Below are 20332 nucleotides of genomic sequence, written 5' to 3'. Positions count from 1 at the left end.
AAGCGTGGATCACCTACAACGGTCGAGTGCGTTTTAAGAAGCGGAAACAATGGGCCGCTTAGGGCTTGGGCTTGGTCTAGGCCCGAGTCACCACTTTTCATATGAAACTTTTGATAGCCCATTAAACTATTGCTCATTTTGATAGCCCATTAAACTATTGCTCGGTACAAGTCACCGGACTATGTACAAGTGACTTTCTTTCATCGTGCAGCCCACTTTTTTATGAGTAGTAGGGGTGGGCAGCGGGGCCCCGTTACCCGCTGCCCCGCCCCGTTCGCCCCGTCTCCGCATAGTGCGGGGCGGGACATCCTCACCGTCAGGGCCGGGGCGGGGCCCCCCGGCCCATAAGCTGTAACCCATGCGGGGGCGGGGGACGGGGACGGACCCCCCCGGTCCGTTTTTCCCCCGCCTCGTATCATATATAATATATATAATATATATATAAGTTTAAGCCCTGTTGATTTCCCCTCCCCATTTCTTCTCTTCTGGTGTCTAACCGTGGCGTGGGCGTTGGTGGAAGGACGGCGTCGCAGAACCGTGGCGTGGGCGTTGGTGGCTGTTATGGCCTCTCGACACAAGAGCGTGGCCGTGGGCTACGGTGGCTGTTATGGCGTCGTGGCGTGGGCGTTGGTGGAAGGACGGCGTCGCAAAACCGTGGCGTGGGCGTTGGTGGCTGTTATGGCCTCTCGACGCAAGGGCGTGGCCGTGGGCTACGGTGGCTGTTATGGCGTCGAGGCGTGGGCGTGGGCTACAGTGGAGCGCACCATTTCAAGCAAGCTATGGGGGGAGAGAGGGAGAACGGTGTAGAGGGAAAATGGCAGAGAGAGAGAGAGAGAGAGAAGGGGGGTGCGGGGGGTCGGACGGACTGCCCCCCCACCCCGTACCCCGTCATGCGGGATGGGGTACCCCGCCCCCGCACACCGGAGGCGGGGGACGGGGGGGATTTTCCCCATCCGCCCCATGCGGGGGCGGGGGGCGGGGGGGTGCCTACCCCGCACCGTATGGTGCGGGTAGCACCCCTAATGAATAGCTTGCTATAAATTTGAATATTCAAAATTTATATAAATTATTAGATAAATGATATTTGCATTTGTGAGTATGGAAGCGATACATAATTACTTTAAAAAAAATTAAATAAATATAAAATCTACATAAATCTCATTTTTTTTAAAGTGATTGTATAACATTTACACACTTCACGACTGTACGTAACATTACTAATTTATTATTATAAGACTTTTTAATATATTATATTCGTATGGATATAATTACAATAAATAAAATTATATTTACAAATTGGTGCAAATTTTACATTTTCTCCATACAGCCAATGTAACAAAATTTAATATGTTGTTCATACTTTCCGATATATTTGGCCCAACCAACATCTTACATATCATCAATGACATAAGGAACAGAACATGTCATGCCTTAATTGGTGCATGAAGTAGTTTAATAATTAATATTATTCTAACAAAACATTGAATACAGGGCCCTATCTTTTAATACTTCAAAATAAAATTGACCTAGTTGTTATGTATAATCAAACCCAAATATGTTAATGAGGGAACAGTATCTTATACATTTGTGCATGTGAACTTTGACATTCCAATGTACATTGCACCTCATCTTGCAGTTATTGCCACTTTCTCAATATGACTCACTTTAACCCAATCAAAGGAAGATATTCCAAATCCAAGATCTTCTAAACTAGCTAGGTTATGAGAACAAAGAACTTCAAGATTGTTTAATATTAGTTTCTTGATTCAATAATCAACACTTGTTTCTATTTTGTTTGTATGCATTAAATTTCCCTTTTGCTGCATTTTATATTGTTGAAGTTTCTTTCTGTTTCTCTTTTTTATACCTTATTTCTGAATTTCTTTTTTTTTTTCTTGAACTTTTCTATTGGCATTTAGGCTCATAGACTCTTCCATCTCATAAATCTTTATCGCCCCCCCCCCCCCCCCCCCCCCCAAAAAAAAAAAAAAGATAATATAACTGAGATCATTTTCATGTGCTTTACAAACAATAATCTGTCCCTGCCTGACCTTCTATTGCAAGGCTTCATTTATTACTACATCCCTTTTTCATTTAAGATGATCTCTTTTGATTATTGAGTAATGGGTAGATAGCGTGGAGCATCTTTTAACCTTTATTTAGAGTCCATTCCACCCCCATAATTAAGGGATGGGAATTGAAGATGCTTCTGCTATCACATGCACCTCTTTACCTTTACATGATTGCTAGATATTTTACTTGTTATTGGGGAAGCGTACTATCACTGATGGTGGCATGGATTTTTAGTGAGTCTGAGGTCATGCCACCCACCCCACATATCAATGAATCAGGGACAACCTTCTAGTCCATTTTCTGATGACTCATTTTGGACAGTAACAACTCCTTAGGTTACCATTTCTATAATTTACTTATTAATTTTTCATTTTTTAGTCATACTTAAGTCATAGCCTGATATCAATTCCATTTAAAAGATAGTACAAAGAAATTAGTGATTATGGGTATAAATTTCATGCCCTTTCATGACCATTTTCTTTGAGGCCGGAACTTGCGCGTAACGGATTTTAGCCAATTGGAAGGATCTTCTAATCGCGTAAAAATCTGCCCTCGAATTCTTGAGAATAGGGTTTACGACTAAGACAACACCTTTAATGGTCAAAGTCACTTACTTTTGTTCAATGTTGTTGCCACTTAATCTTTATACCTAAGAGACAGTTTTTCTACAAAACAACTTCCTAATATATTAAACTTTTGTTTTTGCCCGAAAGAAGCATAGAGAGTCAAAGATGTGAAAAGGGTGGAAACTTTGGATCGAAGGCATATCACATGCTTGCTTTTGCCACTGGGTGCAGACATAATTATAATTCACTTTTACAGTTGGTGTCGACTCTCATCGTTTCACTCCCCTTCTTTATTGTCTCTGCCTTTATTTTACTCTCAGCCAGGTCAAGTGTTTTCATTTATATCACACCTCCATTTAGAGCGCAAATCGTGCAGACTCGTTCCATTTTTCTATTTGTTTCAAAATTTCAAGACAAGTTTTTTTCTTTATCAAAAGTCGTATATTTTATGTTCAGTCCTTTGAACAATTATGAGTTCTATAGTCTATACTGCAAAACCCACTGCTATTCAGATGTTTATCATCCTGTTTGTCTTTAACTCAAAGATTGAAAGTCAGTTATTTTGTCTTTTCCAAGAACAATAAGAAAGAAAAATAAAAATCCATGTTATCTTGGCATTTTAATATTTGACCTGTTGAAGAAAGGAGGCAGGGGAAACAAAACTCTTTGAGAGGGAGAAGTATCATATATTCATATATAAAAGCCCCCTTCATTACCACCTTTCTGAATATTAACAAATAGCTCTGCTCTGATCCCAATGTCTTACCATAGTTTATTTTGGGGTTACTGAATTATGAAATGCATTCAAAGGCTTGTTAGTCTTGCACCTTTTTCTAATTGTGAACAAAAGTAATAGAGAGTAAAAAAGCAGAGGGGAGCAACATAATTCTCATTGAAAAGTATATAATGATGGACATGTGGCATTATGTCAACATGCAAACCACTGCCCACCACAAGAAAATACTAAAGAAGAATCTCTCAACCACCTCCTAACTTCTCATCATCTGTTTCTCTTTATAAGAGCTTCCTTAACTATCACCAGACTCGACACCTCAAGCCCAAAATACCAATAGCAATAGGATACGAAATGCAAAAGCATCGCTACTGTCATTTCCTCCTGATTTCTTGCTTTTGTTTCTCTGCACTAGCTCTTTCATGGAGCCATAACAAGCAATTCGATCAGGCTTTGAACTATGAGGGCTCCTCTGATCTAGTGAACCTTGAGTACCACATGGGTCCTGTCCTGGCTTCTCCTATAAAACTTTATGTAATCTGGTATGGCCATTGGAATCCAACTCACCAAGCCACCATAAGAGATTTCCTCTACTCCCTCTCTTCCTCTTCCTCTTACCCTTCTGTCGCTGATTGGTGGCGGACCGTCCGGCTCTACACCGACCAAACAGGATCAAATATCACAGGGAGCATCGTCCTTTCAGGGGAGTTCTACGATTCTAAATACTCCCATGGTGGTTATCTGAGTCGTCTAGCAATCCAATCTGTCATCGGAACTGCAGTCAATGCATATCCACGAGCTCTGCCTCTCAATCCTCACAATGGTCTCTACCTAGTGCTGACCTCTCCAGATGTTCAAGTCCAAGACTTCTGTAGGGCAGTCTGTGGCTTTCATTACTTCACCTTCCCAAACATTGTTGGAGTCACCGTACCCTATGCTTGGGTTGGTCATAGTGGGACTCAATGCCCGGGTGTCTGTTCCTATCCATTTGCATGGCCTAAGTATTCAGGAAAGCCACCACCAAGCACAAATGGAGGCAACAACATAATGCGTGCACCTAATGGGGATGCGGGTGCTGATGGAATGATTAGTGTGATCGCTCATGAGCTCGCGGAAGTGTCAAGTAACCCGCTTGTGAACGCATGGTATGCCGGGGATGATCCAACTGCACCTACCGAAATTGCAGATTTGTGTATGGGTGTTTATGGGACTGGTGGGGGTGGTGGATATGTTGGTAAAGTTTATAGGGATTCTTGGGGATCTGGCTATAATGTGAATGGAGTGAAGGGAAGAAAGTTTCTTGTGCAATGGGTATGGAACCCTGTAACAAAGAGATGCTTTGGGCCGAATGCTGCTTACTGAGAATGTTTCTTGTATATAATTACCTATGATTTCCTCCACTACCTCTTGCTCCTGATGTATCTTAAAATCGGCAAGACGGTAGGGTATGCAGTTAACAATTGGCAATCGAAAGGAGATAGGCTAGCACATGTTGATGAAGGATGATGGTCAGGTTGCTGTGGACCCAAACTTATTGTGCTTTACAAAGAGCTGGTGCTTTACATGCTTTGCTCCTCGAATTTCTACCTAGTTCTTTGTATACAACAAGGATCTATAAAACAGTCATGCATGGAGCTGTTTTGTTAACGAGTAGTGTTGTCCAACTCTAGCATGAATAAACAAGTTTTTGTGCAGTTAATTTAAAATATATATTTTCATTTTCTGCTCATACTGTATGGCATGCAGCTCTCCAATTCCAACTTCCCCAAAGCCTCCAATGGTATAGCCGAGACAGCAATGAGTTCTCTATGCCTGCGGAGATGGAGGGACAGAGGTTTCGAGTGAAACCTCAAAAGTTATTCCATGATTCTAGGAGGGAGTAACATTCGTTTTCCTTTCCCAGATAAAAATGGTGAGCCCGAGCATGATTTTATTTAGGGAGACAACCACTGTATGTTAAACTGCCTGTTTCAAGGTCTGCACTAATCCCCCCATTCCAAGCACAATGCATAATCCAGATATTTCCAATTTGATTTTGGTTGTTCGACAAAGTCACAAAGCTCTGACATTATAGATCAAATCTGATTTCCTACCACGTTTATCAACTGCATTATCCAGTAAAACAGATACACTTAGAGTGTTTGGGAAAATCCCGGCAAAAAATCTACACAATTTCCTACTATTCATACAACCTCCACACACCACTATTTTTTTAATTTTTAATTTTTTTTTCTTTTATCAAATATTTAATATATAAATAATGAATAAAAAATTGAATTAATTTAAAAAGAATAAACTCAAAAAAAATTTAAAAAAAATTAAAAAATTAAAAAAAAAAAAAAAAGTAGTGTGTAGAGGTTGGGAGGTTATGTGACATTGCTCAAATTCCAGACGTGACAATGTCAAGAATGTCAGCCTATGAAGAACATTACCATAAAAATCAGAAGTCCAGGGAGATATCATTGCATCCTTGGAGAAAAAAACCATTCACGTAGAGAGAGTGCGAGAAAGACTATTCCAGCATCCTCAAGGGAGGAATTATAATATTTAGAATTTTGTTACATACAAGTATAGTCGCATACTAATCTGCGTACCAATACTGATTCCTTCATACTTAAAATTTAAATTAACACTATTTTCAATAAAATCTACTTTTTGACCATTCACATTAAATTGGTGCGTAGATTAGTGCACAATTATGCTTACAACTAGATTTTTTCTAATAGTTCATAATGAAACATCTTTCCACATTTTCATATGCACCAGTGACAAATTCTCTTCGATGTCACAGGAAGAAAATTTCTGGACCAATGAAATAAAATATATATCACATGCATCTTTAAGTTGATTATATATTACATTGGCAAGAAGAACGGGAAGATGAATAATAAGATAAAAACATCCTGCTCAGTGCTCAGCAACAAATCAGACTAAAAATTTACCCTGACCTATAAAAAAATGATCCTAGAAAAGCATGATTGATTTTGTATCAGCATTGTAAGAGACTATATTTTCAATACAACAAACATACAAATAATACTGTACAAGTACACGAATATGGCTATACCTCATTTTACCAACCTAAACTCCGATGGTCGATACAACTCAGAGCCTCAGATTTCTCTAGTGGCTAGGAAATGGATGCTTCGACAAGTTAAGGCTATTTGCTGCATTCTATTTTGACCGGATCTGGACAAATGTAGTCTTTTGTGAAGGTCACAACACATCAAAACAATGTATACAGTGGTGATCAATAAGCCTGGATACAAGGCTGTCTGTTTCTGGAATGAGAGCAGATGTCAAGCTGTTCCAAAAATGAAAAGTCAATAACTCCTTCAGAATCTTCCTGAACAAAGCATCTTGTTTAGCTTTCTCAGCCTCAGTTGCCGGTGTAGAAAAATATCTGTTTGCAGCTCAAACCGTTTAAGTAATAAATGAGGAAAAATAAGAGCGCCATGTGAAACAAAGGTGCTACACAACTTGTTTGAAAATGTAAGGCTAGAGCCATAAAATAATAAAGAACGAAGTAAACATGAATCAGAGTATCAGACAACCCCACATGGCAACTACATCACTCTGGGGAGCAAAAATAACTGATGCAAGTGATCGAATTTTCTATATCAATCATTAACACATAGAATAGCCAGGAATAAGACAGCAATTGACTCATCATTAGTGCCGTTGTTCAACAGCATGGGTGGGAAATGCAGCCCATATCAGGACGTCACTTTGGTATATCCATGGGTTGGGATAAAATATAAGTAGTTATTTTACCAACTTAAAACAACAATAATAAATATAATGACAACAGTAATAGCAATAGTTGCATTTTTCTTGCCCTATCTTAATTGGCACTTTTTCTGTGTTTTTCTTGCCCTTGGAGAACCAAGCAGAAAAAGAAATAAAAAAAATAAATGAAAGATCTTGATTTGATAACTACAGGGTTTCATTAGTTCGTCTGATTTTTCCTCAGTTTGTCTGCATCAAAACAGAGGTTTATGCTATGATTAGAAATTTTGTGCTGGCAGCCATGTTTCTGCATTTAAGTTAATTTATTTAAAGTCAAAGGCCCAAAAAAGGGTCCATAGACTTGAACAGGTAAGTAAGTGGCAGTATGGGCCTTATAAAAGAGCCAAAATAGCCTCAAATTAAGACCAAAGCAGATCTTAATACCTGCACCATCAACCTTTTGTTATGATCATGAGGGTTAAAGACTTAATTAAATTAGTATCCAACACTAAAGTCATAGAGAGGGCAACCTATAGGATGAATTAAAATGCCTTAGTTATATGTATAGGCTGAATTAAATTTTATTTAGATGCTACAACTCAAAGATCACGATGTTTAAAAACATCTTATAAATGCCCTCACCAGTATACGCATGAAAACAAATAAGATGGCAAGGAGTTTAGATATATACCTTGTGATATGCTGAGAACTGATAGGGAAGAAAGTGAAAGAAGCTTGCACATTCAATTCCAGCTGTCTAGTGGATGTATTCTCTAGGCTCAAAAACTTTCTTGCAACTCTTGTCAAAAGATCAGCCCCATTCCATCTCAAACGTGTATCATCATATGTCATATAGAACTCTTTCAAGCACTCCATTACGAAAGAGCTACATCAAAAGGGAAGGAAATATCACATCCAAACTTTCAATGTATAATCCAAAGTTTTTTTTTTTACTCACTTTTCTTGCAATAAATGAATTAATTGATCATAACTCATAAAATATATATATGAAGAGAACATCAACTTCATGCCTGACATCTAGAACTTAATTCCTTCTTTTTGGTCATAAAGCAGTTCTTTCTCTCCAACAGTGAGTTCTCTGTCCCCAACCTTCTTCAGAAAGTCATTGCAGCTTTCAGAAAAGAGATAACAACAAAATATATCACAATTCACAAATAAACATGTGACATGCACAGAAAAATATTTTAGTAACAATCCTGCCAATCCCAGACTCCATGCTCCGTGCCCCCACCCCCCAAACAAGTTTGTATAGTACATTTCATTGTGGTGCAATGTCAACGAACAGAACATAAAAATTCGTGATTGGAAATCTGAGCCAGTTGATAGTGAAGAAGAGAAAGAACAAACGTGCAATAACGATCAACTATAGCAAATGAGTTCCTACCATTGAAGAACGTGTTCTGTTCTTACCTGTGCTTCCTAAATGCCATCACAGCACCATTCAAAGAACTTCCACTAAGATGATCCTCCATACCAACAGTATTATTAAGCCCAGATAACGGCTTCAAAATTATGATATCAGAATCAAGATATATTCCACCATATCTGGACAACACAATAAAAGAGAAACAATAGTTTAACTTAAAAACACAAACTAAACAAAATAAATGCTGAAGTTATTAATGATGCAGTCTATCCAATCCAATAGTATATTGCCAATATCAGCATCCAGAAAATTAAGATGGATGTCACCATGATCCAAACAGAATAAACTTTTCACCCAGAAAAAGAATCTGGAAGATATTGCATACATACACTAATGCTTACTTGTAGAGAGCAGCAAGACGGGCAAGCTCAATGTAGTGAGTAGAATAAAATTTTGTCTTTCTCCATTCAAACCAGACAGAAGCAAATACATGGGTCGGGGTATCCTTCAGCAATTCATCAAGATTTGGCATGGCAACAGCAACTTTATAACTTAACGAAAATAAAAAAGGAATCTCACTTTCGGAAGGGGAAAAACTGCCAGACAGATATAGAAAAGAGCAATAACATGAGAAAATACCCATCATTCACAAGGCTGTACTTGAAAAAATCAAGCTCGATTGTCTCCGAGAACACCACAACACAGGCGTCTCGATGCCAAGAAAGCAAACTCTCAAGCCCCCACTGGTGCCGCACGCCATACATCCAAGGTGGCGAGTTCCACACCATAAAAACTCTCACATCACACTTCTCCTTCCTAAAAAACGCATCTATAAAATCCGAAAACGACAGTCGTGGATGTAAACCAGGATAGTAACCCCATCTCTTCCCATCTGCATATATATGACCCGAAAACTCAGCCTGACCTCCAACCACATCATCATCCACATCATCTAAACCACCACCAGTTTGACCCAATTCACCATTCAAACTGTCAATCTTCTTAAATGAACTCAAATCTCTATTGCTAGAACCAATAATTTTATAACTAGTCAATAATTTTATAACTAGTCAATCCATTACCTATATCTTGCACTGAGGTACTATGCTCTGTTCTCTTACTGTCAATCCTATCAGATAAATTCGAAACCTCATCCTCTGTATTGATAATTGTCCTACCATTCAATCCATTATCTACATTTACATTTTCATATAAAGTTCTACGCTCCGCCCTCTTCGCCTCAGTTCTTAGTCTCAACTCTCCACCACTACCATTGAAACTACTATCACTCTCCTTACTTGCCACAGCAAAACCAATGTGGTTTTCTTTGGGTTTCAATTTGCTATTCAGCTCCGAAACACTCAACGGCTTCTTGGCCAGAAAAGGGACTCTCCTGAATTGATTCAACCACCATTTCTGGGCCAACCGGTCGCCCCTCGTCAGCGTGGTGACCCCCACATCATCTGGATCTTGAAGCATCGGATTATTCAAATGGTTCAAAGCCTCCACGTTGGACTTAAACATTTTATCCCTCCTCAAGAAGTCGCTCTTCTTATCGAACTAATCCCCCCACCCTTCCCTCAAGGGCGAGGCTCTCCCACGACCCGTCAGTTTCACCAACAACGCGTCCTCGATCGAAACCACCTCGGCCACCTTCCGCCGCACCATCTCGTCCACGGGAACGTCGTCGGAGCCAAACGCGGCCTTACTCCGATCATCCACACTCGATCCTATCATGACTCCTAACCAATCGTCGTCCCATTGATCGATCGAGCGCTTACCGATAGCCCTCCTGATGGCTCCACTGAGATAGTCGAAGAAGTATCCGGAAGCCCGATGCCGATCCGATTGGTCGTTGTCATCTTCATCTTCGGCTTCGTCATGCTGTTGTTGCTCTTCCTCGACAATGTCAAGCTCGTCGAGTTTGTCTTCGGAGGTCGAAACGCCCTCGTGTTGGGAATCGGAGAGGATGGGGGTAGAATCGAGGTCGTTTTGGGATCTTGTATAGAGGTGGTTGCAGTAAGGGTGAGATTGGGAGTGCGAGAGGCTGCTGTAGAGGAGAGAGACAGACAGGAGGAGGAGGAGCGCAGAAATGACGGCGCAGACCCGAACTCCGTAACGGGGCCGCCGACGTATCCGGAGGTTCCGGAGCATTTTCCGCCGTTAGAATTAACGGGGAAGGACGTTATCGAGATCGAGAGACAGGAACTGTTGGGAGTTCTCAGGTTCGGTGGAGTGCAGAGGTTGTCTGTCTTACCGTACATTTTTATGAGCCATGCTGGCATTCTGCCGGTGGGCCATTCTAACCACGTGGCAAATCCTCCGTCGAATGGCTCTGTTCGAACGCCGGACACGTAATTTTTTAAAAAAAATATTTGTACAACCCCAAGGCAAAAATACAAAGCACGCCCTTATAGAAAACAGCGTTTTTTTTTTTAAAGTAATGTTTGAGTTGGAAGTTTCGTATAATTATTTTAAAAAAATAAAATTTATTATCAAGAAATTATTATTTTTCTATATAAATTTTATATTTATTTATTTTTTTTTAAATAATTATATATCATTTATATATTTACGACTGTAACTATTATTTTTCTTTTTTTTGATGTCCTGAAACCATAATTGAATTCTACTATATATAATCATTTTTGTATATTATTTACGTATTTGATTAAGATGACCAAAATATTTATTTTATATTAAAAAAATAACACAAATAATTAATAAAATACATAAAAATAACTATACATCAAATTTTTATATAAGATATACTACGTTTGTGTATTAAAAGGAAAAATCTAATTGTAAGCAAAAGTGTATACTAATATATATACCAATCTAATATGATTGATAAAAAAATAAATTTTATTAAAAACAATACTAATTTAAATTTTAAATATAAAAGAATCAGTATTAATACATAAATTAATACGCAACTTTATTTATATGTAGGAAAGCTCATATTAAAATGTTGATGCGGTATTTTCTATTAATTGTTTATTTTTTACTTTTAAAAAGGAAGAGCCTTAGATATGATATCACATCAACGAAAAAGAATATAAACGAGTATAAGGCATTATTTTTTGCCTCAAATGCAGCCACAGCACAGAGTTGAGAGTTCATCCATTATCAGGACTCTTAACTCTTTCCATTTGCCACAATCCAAGACAGTGACTTCTCTCACCACTAAACAGCAAAATGGTAATTCTATCTGTATTTGAAACTGTAGCAATTTACCCCAGCAAACAAAAGAATCTTCAAAAAAGTGGAAAGAAAATGGTCCTGCCACCACCAAGGCTACCTAAGTGACAAAACAATTAAAGTGAGAAGCGCAGGGACATGCATTTCAGCTGCAGAATTGACCTTGTTAGTTCAAGTCATATACTAACCAGCAACATCTATTTCATTTATCTTTAGCCCTGTTTAAAAAAAAAAAAAAAAAAAAGAGTAAAATCCAGATGCTTCAATCGGGATGACAGAATATTCCACAAAAGACTCCTTATCTTGAAACGATATCTGCAAGCCCTTGAGATAATATTGAATTCTGGTGAGTCAATACTGTTCTTCATCCATTCCAAAACTGCTGGGGAGAGCTTCACTGCCATTCTCAAAATCAGATCATGTTCAATTTCAAAGCTGTTGCCTTCATTGGCAGTAGCAAATTTCTCTCCACGCCCAAACTTTTCCCCTCACAGAAAACTTACAATTGTTTTTCAAAATTGAAGCACCTTAAATTTTCAAAAGACACCTAAGACTGTTTGGCAATGGATCCCGGTGCTAACTGCTGATTGTTTCTCTTATCTTCATCTACGCTGATTTCTACAAATTCTTCGGGTACCTTTCGCATTGTACAAATCTGATTACTTTCATTGCGTCACCAATGGCAATCTCAACACTGACAGGACAAAGTTAATTAGCATTTTCCACACTCTGAGGTAACTTCTTTCCATGTTGACCATCACCATTAACAATTCCTCTAGAATATTCTTCTGCACTCTCTATAAATGACTCTGACGACGAAGTGGCTGGTATCAGACAACCTGGGGACAACTGATCCGCCATGGGATCATTAATTCCCAAGCCATCATCAGCATTAGGAATCTTCTCTTCACAAGCATTTTGGATGCCAACATCTTTTGAAGACTCTTTTCGGTCAAGTCTAGAAAAAGTCTCATGATTTCCAGCTTTGAAATCTCCATAGTTTGAACCTCTTTCAACATCAATGTTAATGTTCTTATCCTCACAACTGTTTGAACAAGTTACAAGCAGCAATTCTGCACTTGAGGACAACTTGTTTTCCTTATCATAGCTCCCAACCAAAGCCTTGCAACTTTCCTCTTTATCTTCACTATTAAAAGAACTCTCTTGTGATAATACATCCAGACTCTGACTAAAGTTTGGCCTAATCAACTTTCTTCTTTTGCGCTGGATGCCAGACAAGCAATCACTCCCAGCAATTTCATCACAGACTCTACTCTTCATATCATCATGAATTTTTCGAACTTCACTCCGACGTTTGAAATCCACATATGGTGTCCCTCTAGCACTCTGACGATTGAAATCCGCAAAAGTTCTTTCACCAGTTTTGTCAACAATCTCTTCAACAGTTGAAGTCTCGTTCATTTTAGTCTCCTTTGAGTTCATTTCCCAGCAATTCCCTTCCAACTTGGGGTAAAAGGTTGTTTCTTTTTTGTTTCTAAATTTTTCAACATCTTGTTGCTTGAACAATGATCTAGACTTTGCAGTCTTTGCCCATGGGCAGCGACTCTGACGTGAGATAGCCATGATTTTGTCTGCCGATTTATCCCCGTCTCTTTTCTCCTCAAGGCCAACGGCATCACCATTTTCTTGTTCAAATACATCTGAAGCCAAAGCCAAACGAGAAAACACGCTATTCTTGCCCTTCTCACAGCCAGAAGACATGTTTCCAGAATGCTGATGACGGTTGAGATCATGATTTAGTGATTTGGATTCATGGTGGCAAACACCCCTATGTTCCAGAGAATAATCATAACTGTGCAATTGGACCTGACCCTTATTTGAAAAAGGAATATTACCAGTGTAGGATTTTTTCTTCTCTTCCAGCCGCATACCTTCATGCTTATGGTTCCCTTGTGACTCTACAGGAAATTCATAGTCAAAGTTAAAGGAAGGGTGGATACCAGACTTCTTAGTCTTTGCCCATTGGGAGTGACTCTGACGTAATGTTGTCATGATTTCGTCGGCTGATTTGTCCCCGTCACATTCCCCACGGCCAACTTCAACACCATTTTGCCGTTCCAATACATCTGAAGCCAACATTAAACGAGAAAACACACTGTTCCTGCCCTCCTCACGACATTTGAGATCATGATTTAGTGATTTGGGTTCACGATCACACCCACCCTTGTGTTCAAGAGAATAATCACAACCATGCAACTGGACCTGACCCTTATTTAGCAAGGGAATATTCCCAGTAAGCAATTCTTTTGCCTCTTCCAATTGCATACCTTCATGCTCAAGGTTTTCTTGTGACTCTACAGGAAATTTATAATCATGGTTAAAGTCAGAATGTATACTAGACCCTTTAAACTTTGACCAATGGCGGCGGCTTTGAGATAACATTGCCACAACTTCATCTGTAGATTTATCCTCGTTGCATTCTTCATGGTCTACACAATGACCATTTTCCTGTCCATATACATCTGAGCCCAAAGCTAAACGAGAAAACACACCATTCACACTCTTCTCACAGCCAGAAAACATGTGACTTAGTGATTTGGGTTCATTGCAGCGCACACCCGTATGTTCAAGATAAAAGTCACAACAGGGCAACTGGACCTGATCCTTATTTGACAACTGTATATTACCAGTAGATACTTTACTCCTCTCTTCCTTTCGCACAGCATGCTCAACCTTCCCTTGCGGCTCTACAGGAAAGCCATAATCAAAGTTTAAGCAAGGGTAGATACCAGGACTGGAAGAATAAGATGATGGAAACTTGTTTTCGTTCCCACTATTCCCAGTCTCTAATAAAGGCACAGGAGCTGAAGGACGACGTGAAAAAGAGAGGCCTTTGAAACCTTTATTCTCAGAAATTTCCGTGGTTGAGTTTTCAGAATAAGAAGCCCCCAAAAAAGGCTTACTTGTCTCGTAGCAAAAATTTTCCTGATGGTTGTAGATAGAGAGAGGAACACAGTTTCCAATGCCAGAACTGTCATTTTGACATTTCTTTATATCATTAGGCCCTACCAATGGGAAATAGGATTGGTTTCTGGGGGAACGAATGAAAGTCCTAGCATATTTTCCAAAAAAAGAACGTTCTTGCAATGAATTAGAGCTGTGATCAATTTCAGAAGGTGATGAAATTGAGTGCCTTGAGTTAATACCGGCAATATGAGGGTCAAAAGGGCTTGTGCTCATACCAATTGCATCTCCGTACAATGTTGAATGCAAAGGGTAAGAGATTTGTGGCTCAATTGAGCCTGAAAATGTGGAATGAGGCCTCAGCTGATCTTCAACCACAGAACCTGCATTCCAAATGGGATTGTGAGAGTTGATGGATCTATTTAGGTTAGGTTGCAATATACTGGAGCACACAGCTGAGAAGGATGGCACAAGTCCACCATCCATTTCACGTTCACATTCTAGCCTCTCAATCGTTGCAAGCCCGCCATCATCTGGATCTTGGCCAACTGTACCCAAAAGGAACCCAGAATGACCATTTGACATGACGGGTCCATGTTCACTAGCCAAGGTACATTCACTCCCTGACCTCTCACACAGAGCAAATCTGCCCCCATCCCTTCCAACTGTAGCCAAAGAATCCCCGAGATACTCATTCGCGGTAACTGGCCCATGCTCATTGTAAACATTATATTTATTTCCCACTCCCAAACTGTTTGCAAACCTTCGTTCATCGTGTTCTCTTTCAATGAAATAGCAAGACGATTTTAGAGGGTCCTCAGTCAAGAGAAGGGGCCTATCATAATCATCGGGATCATCCCTGTCTGTTACATTATCACTCATTAAAGCCTCAACATCATCAACTCTCGTGCCTTTACCCATTGTACACGCAGTTGAGACTTTAACTTTGTTCGGTTGCCTTTGAGGTAAGTCATCAGTTATCTTTCTCAAACTAAACAAGCATAGAAGCCTATGTACCTAAAGCATGCATATTACAAGGCATCACTAAAAACACTATGTAAATAATTCCAAAAAATTCGAACTTCAACAGGAAAGGAGCGGACCTGCTTTTCAGATAGCCCAAAGTTAAACTTGTTAGCTGAAAAGTAATTTTCCTTGATTGCCTCATAAAATTCAGCCTCAATTAGTGGGCTACAATGCCAAATTGGAGTCATTTTTACCTGCCAAAGAAAGCGGCTAAGAATAAAATCAATTTAAAATATAAAGTTACTGAAATAAATTAATCTCAAAAGCCTTCTCTCCGCTAATACTTGAAAAGGAATAAAAAAAGACAAAAAAATCAAATGCATGAAAGAAAGATATGGTAATCCAAACCTGAGATGGGAATTGCTTCCTAGATGAACGGAATGCATGGGGCACAATACTCTGTGCACCATCAGAGCATGCCTGGAAAACACCATGAAGTTTTCTCTTCTCATATTCAAACAAAAACAAAATCATTCCAGCTTTAACCTGCTTTACAAAAAAGCCTTGAGAAGCTGGAAGGCCAAATAGTCTCCGTCTATAGCATTCTCTTTTGGTGGCACTGTTCGACATAAAAATTGCACCATATTCAGGAACACGTCCAGGCACACCACGCTGCTTGTTATCAAATTCCATTGATGCCTTCAATGTGCTGTTTTATTCAATAACCATGATAATGACTAAGAAAAAATATATCAGGATGATCATATGGGTTAAAGCCTTAAAAGGAAAAGAAAGTTGCCATTTGTCAAAAACCTAATAACTTCGGGAGGCATGCTACTCATCACCTCACACCTATTTTAATTTTTTTTAATTTAATTTAATTTTTATTTTATTTTATTCTTACTAAACTAATTGAGTTATTCTACTCATCATCCATACACCACATACTTGTTACAGGAAAAAGGAAAAAAATAAATAAAAGAAGTGGTGTGTGGGATACTAATTAGAATTATTCTAACTTCATATGTACACCAGAGTAAATTTTATCATACTAAGACAGCCAGCACACCCGCCCAGGGACGCACACAGAGAGGGTTAATCAAGCACAAGGCTAGTAGTAACCTGGAAGAAAGGGGGGAAATCGTGAAGGAAATAAAATGATGAATAATAACACGCATAGAAGCACCTTTGCAGCCCGACAAACTACCCCAGAATAGATTAATGACATCTTTTGCTGGTTCAAAAGTTAAAAGATCGATATCCTCTCCAAAATGGCACCCCGAAAGAACAATAAACATTAAATTATTTACGGAAGCCGGCTACAAATTAAACTAACAATATTATGCGAAAGAAAAAATGTATCAATAAAAAGGCTGGCAAATATAATCCTAATTTGTTAAAATTATCGCGACTGCTTCCGTAGTGAACAGTTTGTGAGCCATAGATGCAGCAGCAGTCCTTTATGCGGACCCAAACTTGTCAATGCTCGCTTCCTAACTTAAAAAAACTAACAATTCATTACACACCAAGCCAACCAAGCAACCAAAGAATCAAACAAAGCAAGAGAACTACGCATTTATCATGGATTTATATAAAATATTGTTTGTTAGAACCCAGGCCACCAACGGTTAACCAAAATACATAATATCGATAATCAAACAACCATAAAAGACTCAAAAAGCCGTGAATTGGAGCATGAAATGATTTTATGTATTCAAAGATATGAGAACCAATAGCAAAATAGTGCCAATTTCATAAACAAAATTCTGCCTACGGTAATGACTCCGTTTGCACAGAAATACTTGCAGGAGAACTTCTCCCCTACGATAACCACACACATATATATACCGACATAAAATGCACAATGAAACGCTTAGAAAAGTTAATCCAGAAACGTAGTGGCTGAAAGATCATACTCGTTCTCTTTCCATATATAACCGTAAACGATTTTCCGGTGAAAACAAACGGAACCAGGAGATGATAACACGCATGAAATCAACCAAACGAAAAGGGGAAAGAAAAGGATAATAAATAAATAAAAAATACGACTATTTTAGAAGCGAGGAAGAGACCTGTAAAATATCTCTGTTTGGCCGACAAGGACTGTGGAAGAAAGACGGAAGAACTTCGAAAGGACTGGATCTTACAAAAAGGGGCAGTTGATAACTTGGCCCTTAACTATTCAGGGAGTGAAAAAGAAAAGGAACATCCAAGAACGCACAAATGGGTTGAAACCACGAAAAGAGATCGAGAGAATCCCGGAAGGAAAATTACGGACGTGGAAGTTGGCGAGGCCGAAACGTAGCAGTGTTTTGAATTTGAAACGAGCCTGAGAGAAGAAATATCGTGACGCGGAATTTCGGCTTGAGGTTTCGTCGCTACGACACGCGAGATCGTGTGTGGGCCCCGCGTGAGTGGATTTTTTTATGAGATTTGTTATATATTATACGTTATATTTTTTTTAAAATTTTTTAAATTAATTAAATTTTTTTACTTATTATTTATATATAATATATTTAATAAAAAAATTAAAAAAATATATAATATATAATGCAAAGATGAGTATATTTTTTTCTTCACGTTAATATTTAGAATTTTTGGACGGTAGGCGGTGGATTGGACAGGAGGAACAAGGATCGGATCTTCTAGAACTCCAATCCGATTACAGTTTAATAGTTTTTAATAATAAATTAATTAATTAATAAAAAGTCTTTGATAATGCCATAATGATTTTCGGATACGAGACACCAACTCTTTACGCAAGTGTTCTCTCTCTTGCGGCGGGCAAAAGGGTCCTTTATGAATGTGCTAATTGTCAGGTCATGTCATGAATTTAATATTTGTCTTATTGTTTTCACCAGAATAATATCAATCTTCTTGATGTATAGTCCAAAAAGTTGTTCGATTTGGTAAACAAAAAAATAATTTTATCTTAAATTTAAAATTTTTATTTCCTCATTATAATTTTTTAAAATTTTTATATAAAATATAATAAATAATTTAATTTTTTAAACTTTTTTAAATTTTAAAATAATAATAATATTTTAATATTTTATCTTAAACTCAAAATTTTCATCACACTTATTAAACAAAACCTAATATTATATATGAAGTAAAAAAAATTACGATTTAGATAATAAAATAAAATTTGATAAGTTGAGATAAAAATTAAAATTTAAATAAAATATTATTAAAATTATGAGGAGATTATCCTGAGCCAAACTGAACCCAACAGACTTGGCCTGCGAAGCCCAGGAAGACCTAGGGCCCAAAAACAAAGGATGGGCTGAGTTAGGTCAGCCCAAGAAGCCCAGCAGCTAAGGCAGCTAGACAACACGTGTAAGCCAAGAATCACCTGACATTTCTACTAGCCGATAGGTCTCTGCAAGCAATGACAAGAACAATCCCTGCCTCATAGTCTCAATGGCCAGGCACGTCCAGAAGTGGAGTGCACATGATCAAGGACATGCTGCATTAAATGAGACACTGAGACAAGCATACCACAATGATGAAGATGCATGAAAGACCAACCACTTGCCACCTAGAGTTTGATTGAGTTGTTGGCAAATCCCTTTATTTTAGAGATGATGCTTATTGAAAAATTTCTTGATTTTATAGGATGAGTCAAATCCCTTGATCATAGGGGATGAGGCAAATTCCTTGATTTTAGGAATGAGGCGGATTAGAGAAAGTGACCGAGTTATTGCTTCTAAAAATTAGAAATTTTACCAATTTGTTAATCAGTAGATTTATTTCATTAATTTTAGGGATTGTTTTCCTTAGATTTAGGAGTTTAAATTATTTTGGATTGAAATCTAGATTGGGAGGGCTAGCCGAACCCTAACTCTATTTATTTTGATTTTGCATTGTATTTTCATTATGTTATTTTTCAATAAAAGTTTAAACATTTGTTGCCAAGAATTGAGTACTAGTCTAAGTTAGTCTTTATTTTTATACTCCAACCAATTTAGATCTTAATGTTGCCCCGAGGAAACCCTTGATTTATCCATCCAACACGATCGTAAACACCTAAGTGCGAGCGAGGTTTCCATCATTGGTGCTCTCGTTGAGAGATGTCCAATCCATGGAGAGGAATCCAAGGAGGAAAATCATGCCTGATTGACAACCAACACATAGGGAGCGGATTGAGAACCTTGAAACCACCTTGGAGGCACAACAAACCACCATCAATGAACTGCTTAGAAGGATAGATGAGATACTCCAGCAATTAGTGAACCAAAAGAGGGTACTTGAGAATGAAATCAGAATGCGCCATAGAAGAAGGGTCGAGAGACACCCTAGTCCCGAGAGTTCTGTTGCGTCTAAAAGAAGCCCACCATGAGAGGGTGGAGGATTCTGATTCATCTAATAAAGATTCCTCAAACTCTGATGAGAAATCAACTAAGGAAAGTTTAAAAAAAAAAAAAAAACGAGGTGAGAGAAAATGTGTTCGTAATAGAAGGCCAATGGGGGAAGCCATCAAACCTAAGATAGACTTTCACAAGTTCAATAGTGATAACCCAAGCATATGGGTAAGTAGGGCCAAGCAATACTTCCTGCATAATCACATGGAGGATCATTCTAAGGTGTCCTATGTCGCCTACTTCTTTAAAGGGGGCTAACCAATGCTAGCAATGGATGAGGAATACCTATAGAACTCAAAAAAGGGAATTGAAATGACGAAAATTTTTCAATGAGCTCTTGGCGAGATTTGGACCAACCGAATATATGGACTACCATAAGACTTTTTCA

At 38.5% G+C, this 20332-nt stretch overlaps 2 protein-coding genes and 1 pseudogene across 5 annotated transcripts; 1 reads left to right on the top strand and 2 right to left on the bottom strand.

Moving 5' to 3' along the window:
• Positions 1–3626: 3626 nt before the first annotated feature.
• LOC122275294 (protein EXORDIUM-like 7) lies at positions 3627–5071 on the top strand. The gene has a single exon (XM_043084296.1). It carries the CDS (start codon positions 3727–3729, stop codon positions 4732–4734), a length of 1008 nt encoding a protein of 335 aa, XP_042940230.1. The 5' UTR covers positions 3627–3726; the 3' UTR covers positions 4735–5071.
• A 1133-nt stretch (positions 5072–6204) lies between these two features.
• On the bottom strand, positions 6205–10914 carry LOC122275551 (annotated as a pseudogene).
• Positions 10915–11675: 761 nt separating this feature from the next.
• LOC122275550 lies at positions 11676–17897 on the bottom strand. Of its 4 annotated transcripts, none has more exons than XM_043084655.1 (4): positions 17653–17897; positions 15989–16317; positions 15718–15834; positions 11676–15631 (listed from the first exon to the last, which is right to left on the bottom strand). In XM_043084655.1, the coding sequence occupies exons 2-4, from the start codon at positions 16271–16273 to the stop codon at positions 12398–12400; spliced, it is 3636 nt and encodes a 1211-aa protein (XP_042940589.1). In that variant the 5' UTR covers positions 16274–16317; positions 17653–17897; the 3' UTR covers positions 11676–12397. The 4 variants fall into 4 exon arrangements, with proteins under 4 accessions (XP_042940589.1, XP_042940588.1, XP_042940590.1 ...); XM_043084654.1 differs by having other exon boundaries at positions 15989–16289; XM_043084656.1 differs by having other exon boundaries at positions 15989–16199.
• Positions 17898–20332: the final 2435 nt, after the last annotated feature.

This window comes from Carya illinoinensis, chromosome 9, assembly GCF_018687715.1.
Source record: "Carya illinoinensis cultivar Pawnee chromosome 9, C.illinoinensisPawnee_v1, whole genome shotgun sequence".
Classification (NCBI taxonomy): domain Eukaryota; kingdom Viridiplantae; phylum Streptophyta; class Magnoliopsida; order Fagales; family Juglandaceae; genus Carya; species Carya illinoinensis.
Note: the sequence above shows the minus strand (reverse complement) of the source record. Positions and strands in the feature narration are given on the sequence as shown.

What these genes read in the sequence shown, in the direction of transcription:
- LOC122275294 (XM_043084296.1), top strand. Translation starts at nt 3,727, where the DNA reads ATGCAAAAGCATCGCTACTGTCATTTCCTCCTGATTTCTTGCTTTTGT.
- LOC122275550 (XM_043084655.1), bottom strand. Translation starts at nt 16,273, where the DNA reads ATGGAATTTGATAACAAGCAGCGTGGTGTGCCTGGACGTGTTCCTGAA. An exon ending in GGAAGCAATTCCCATCTCAG is followed by an intron (nt 15,835 to 15,988) that starts GTTTGGATTACC and finishes TTTCTTTGGCAG; the next exon opens with GTAAAAATGACTCCAATTTG. An exon ending in TTGGGCTATCTGAAAAGCAG is followed by an intron (nt 15,632 to 15,717) that starts GTCCGCTCCTTT and finishes TGCATGCTTTAG; the next exon opens with GTACATAGGCTTCTATGCTT.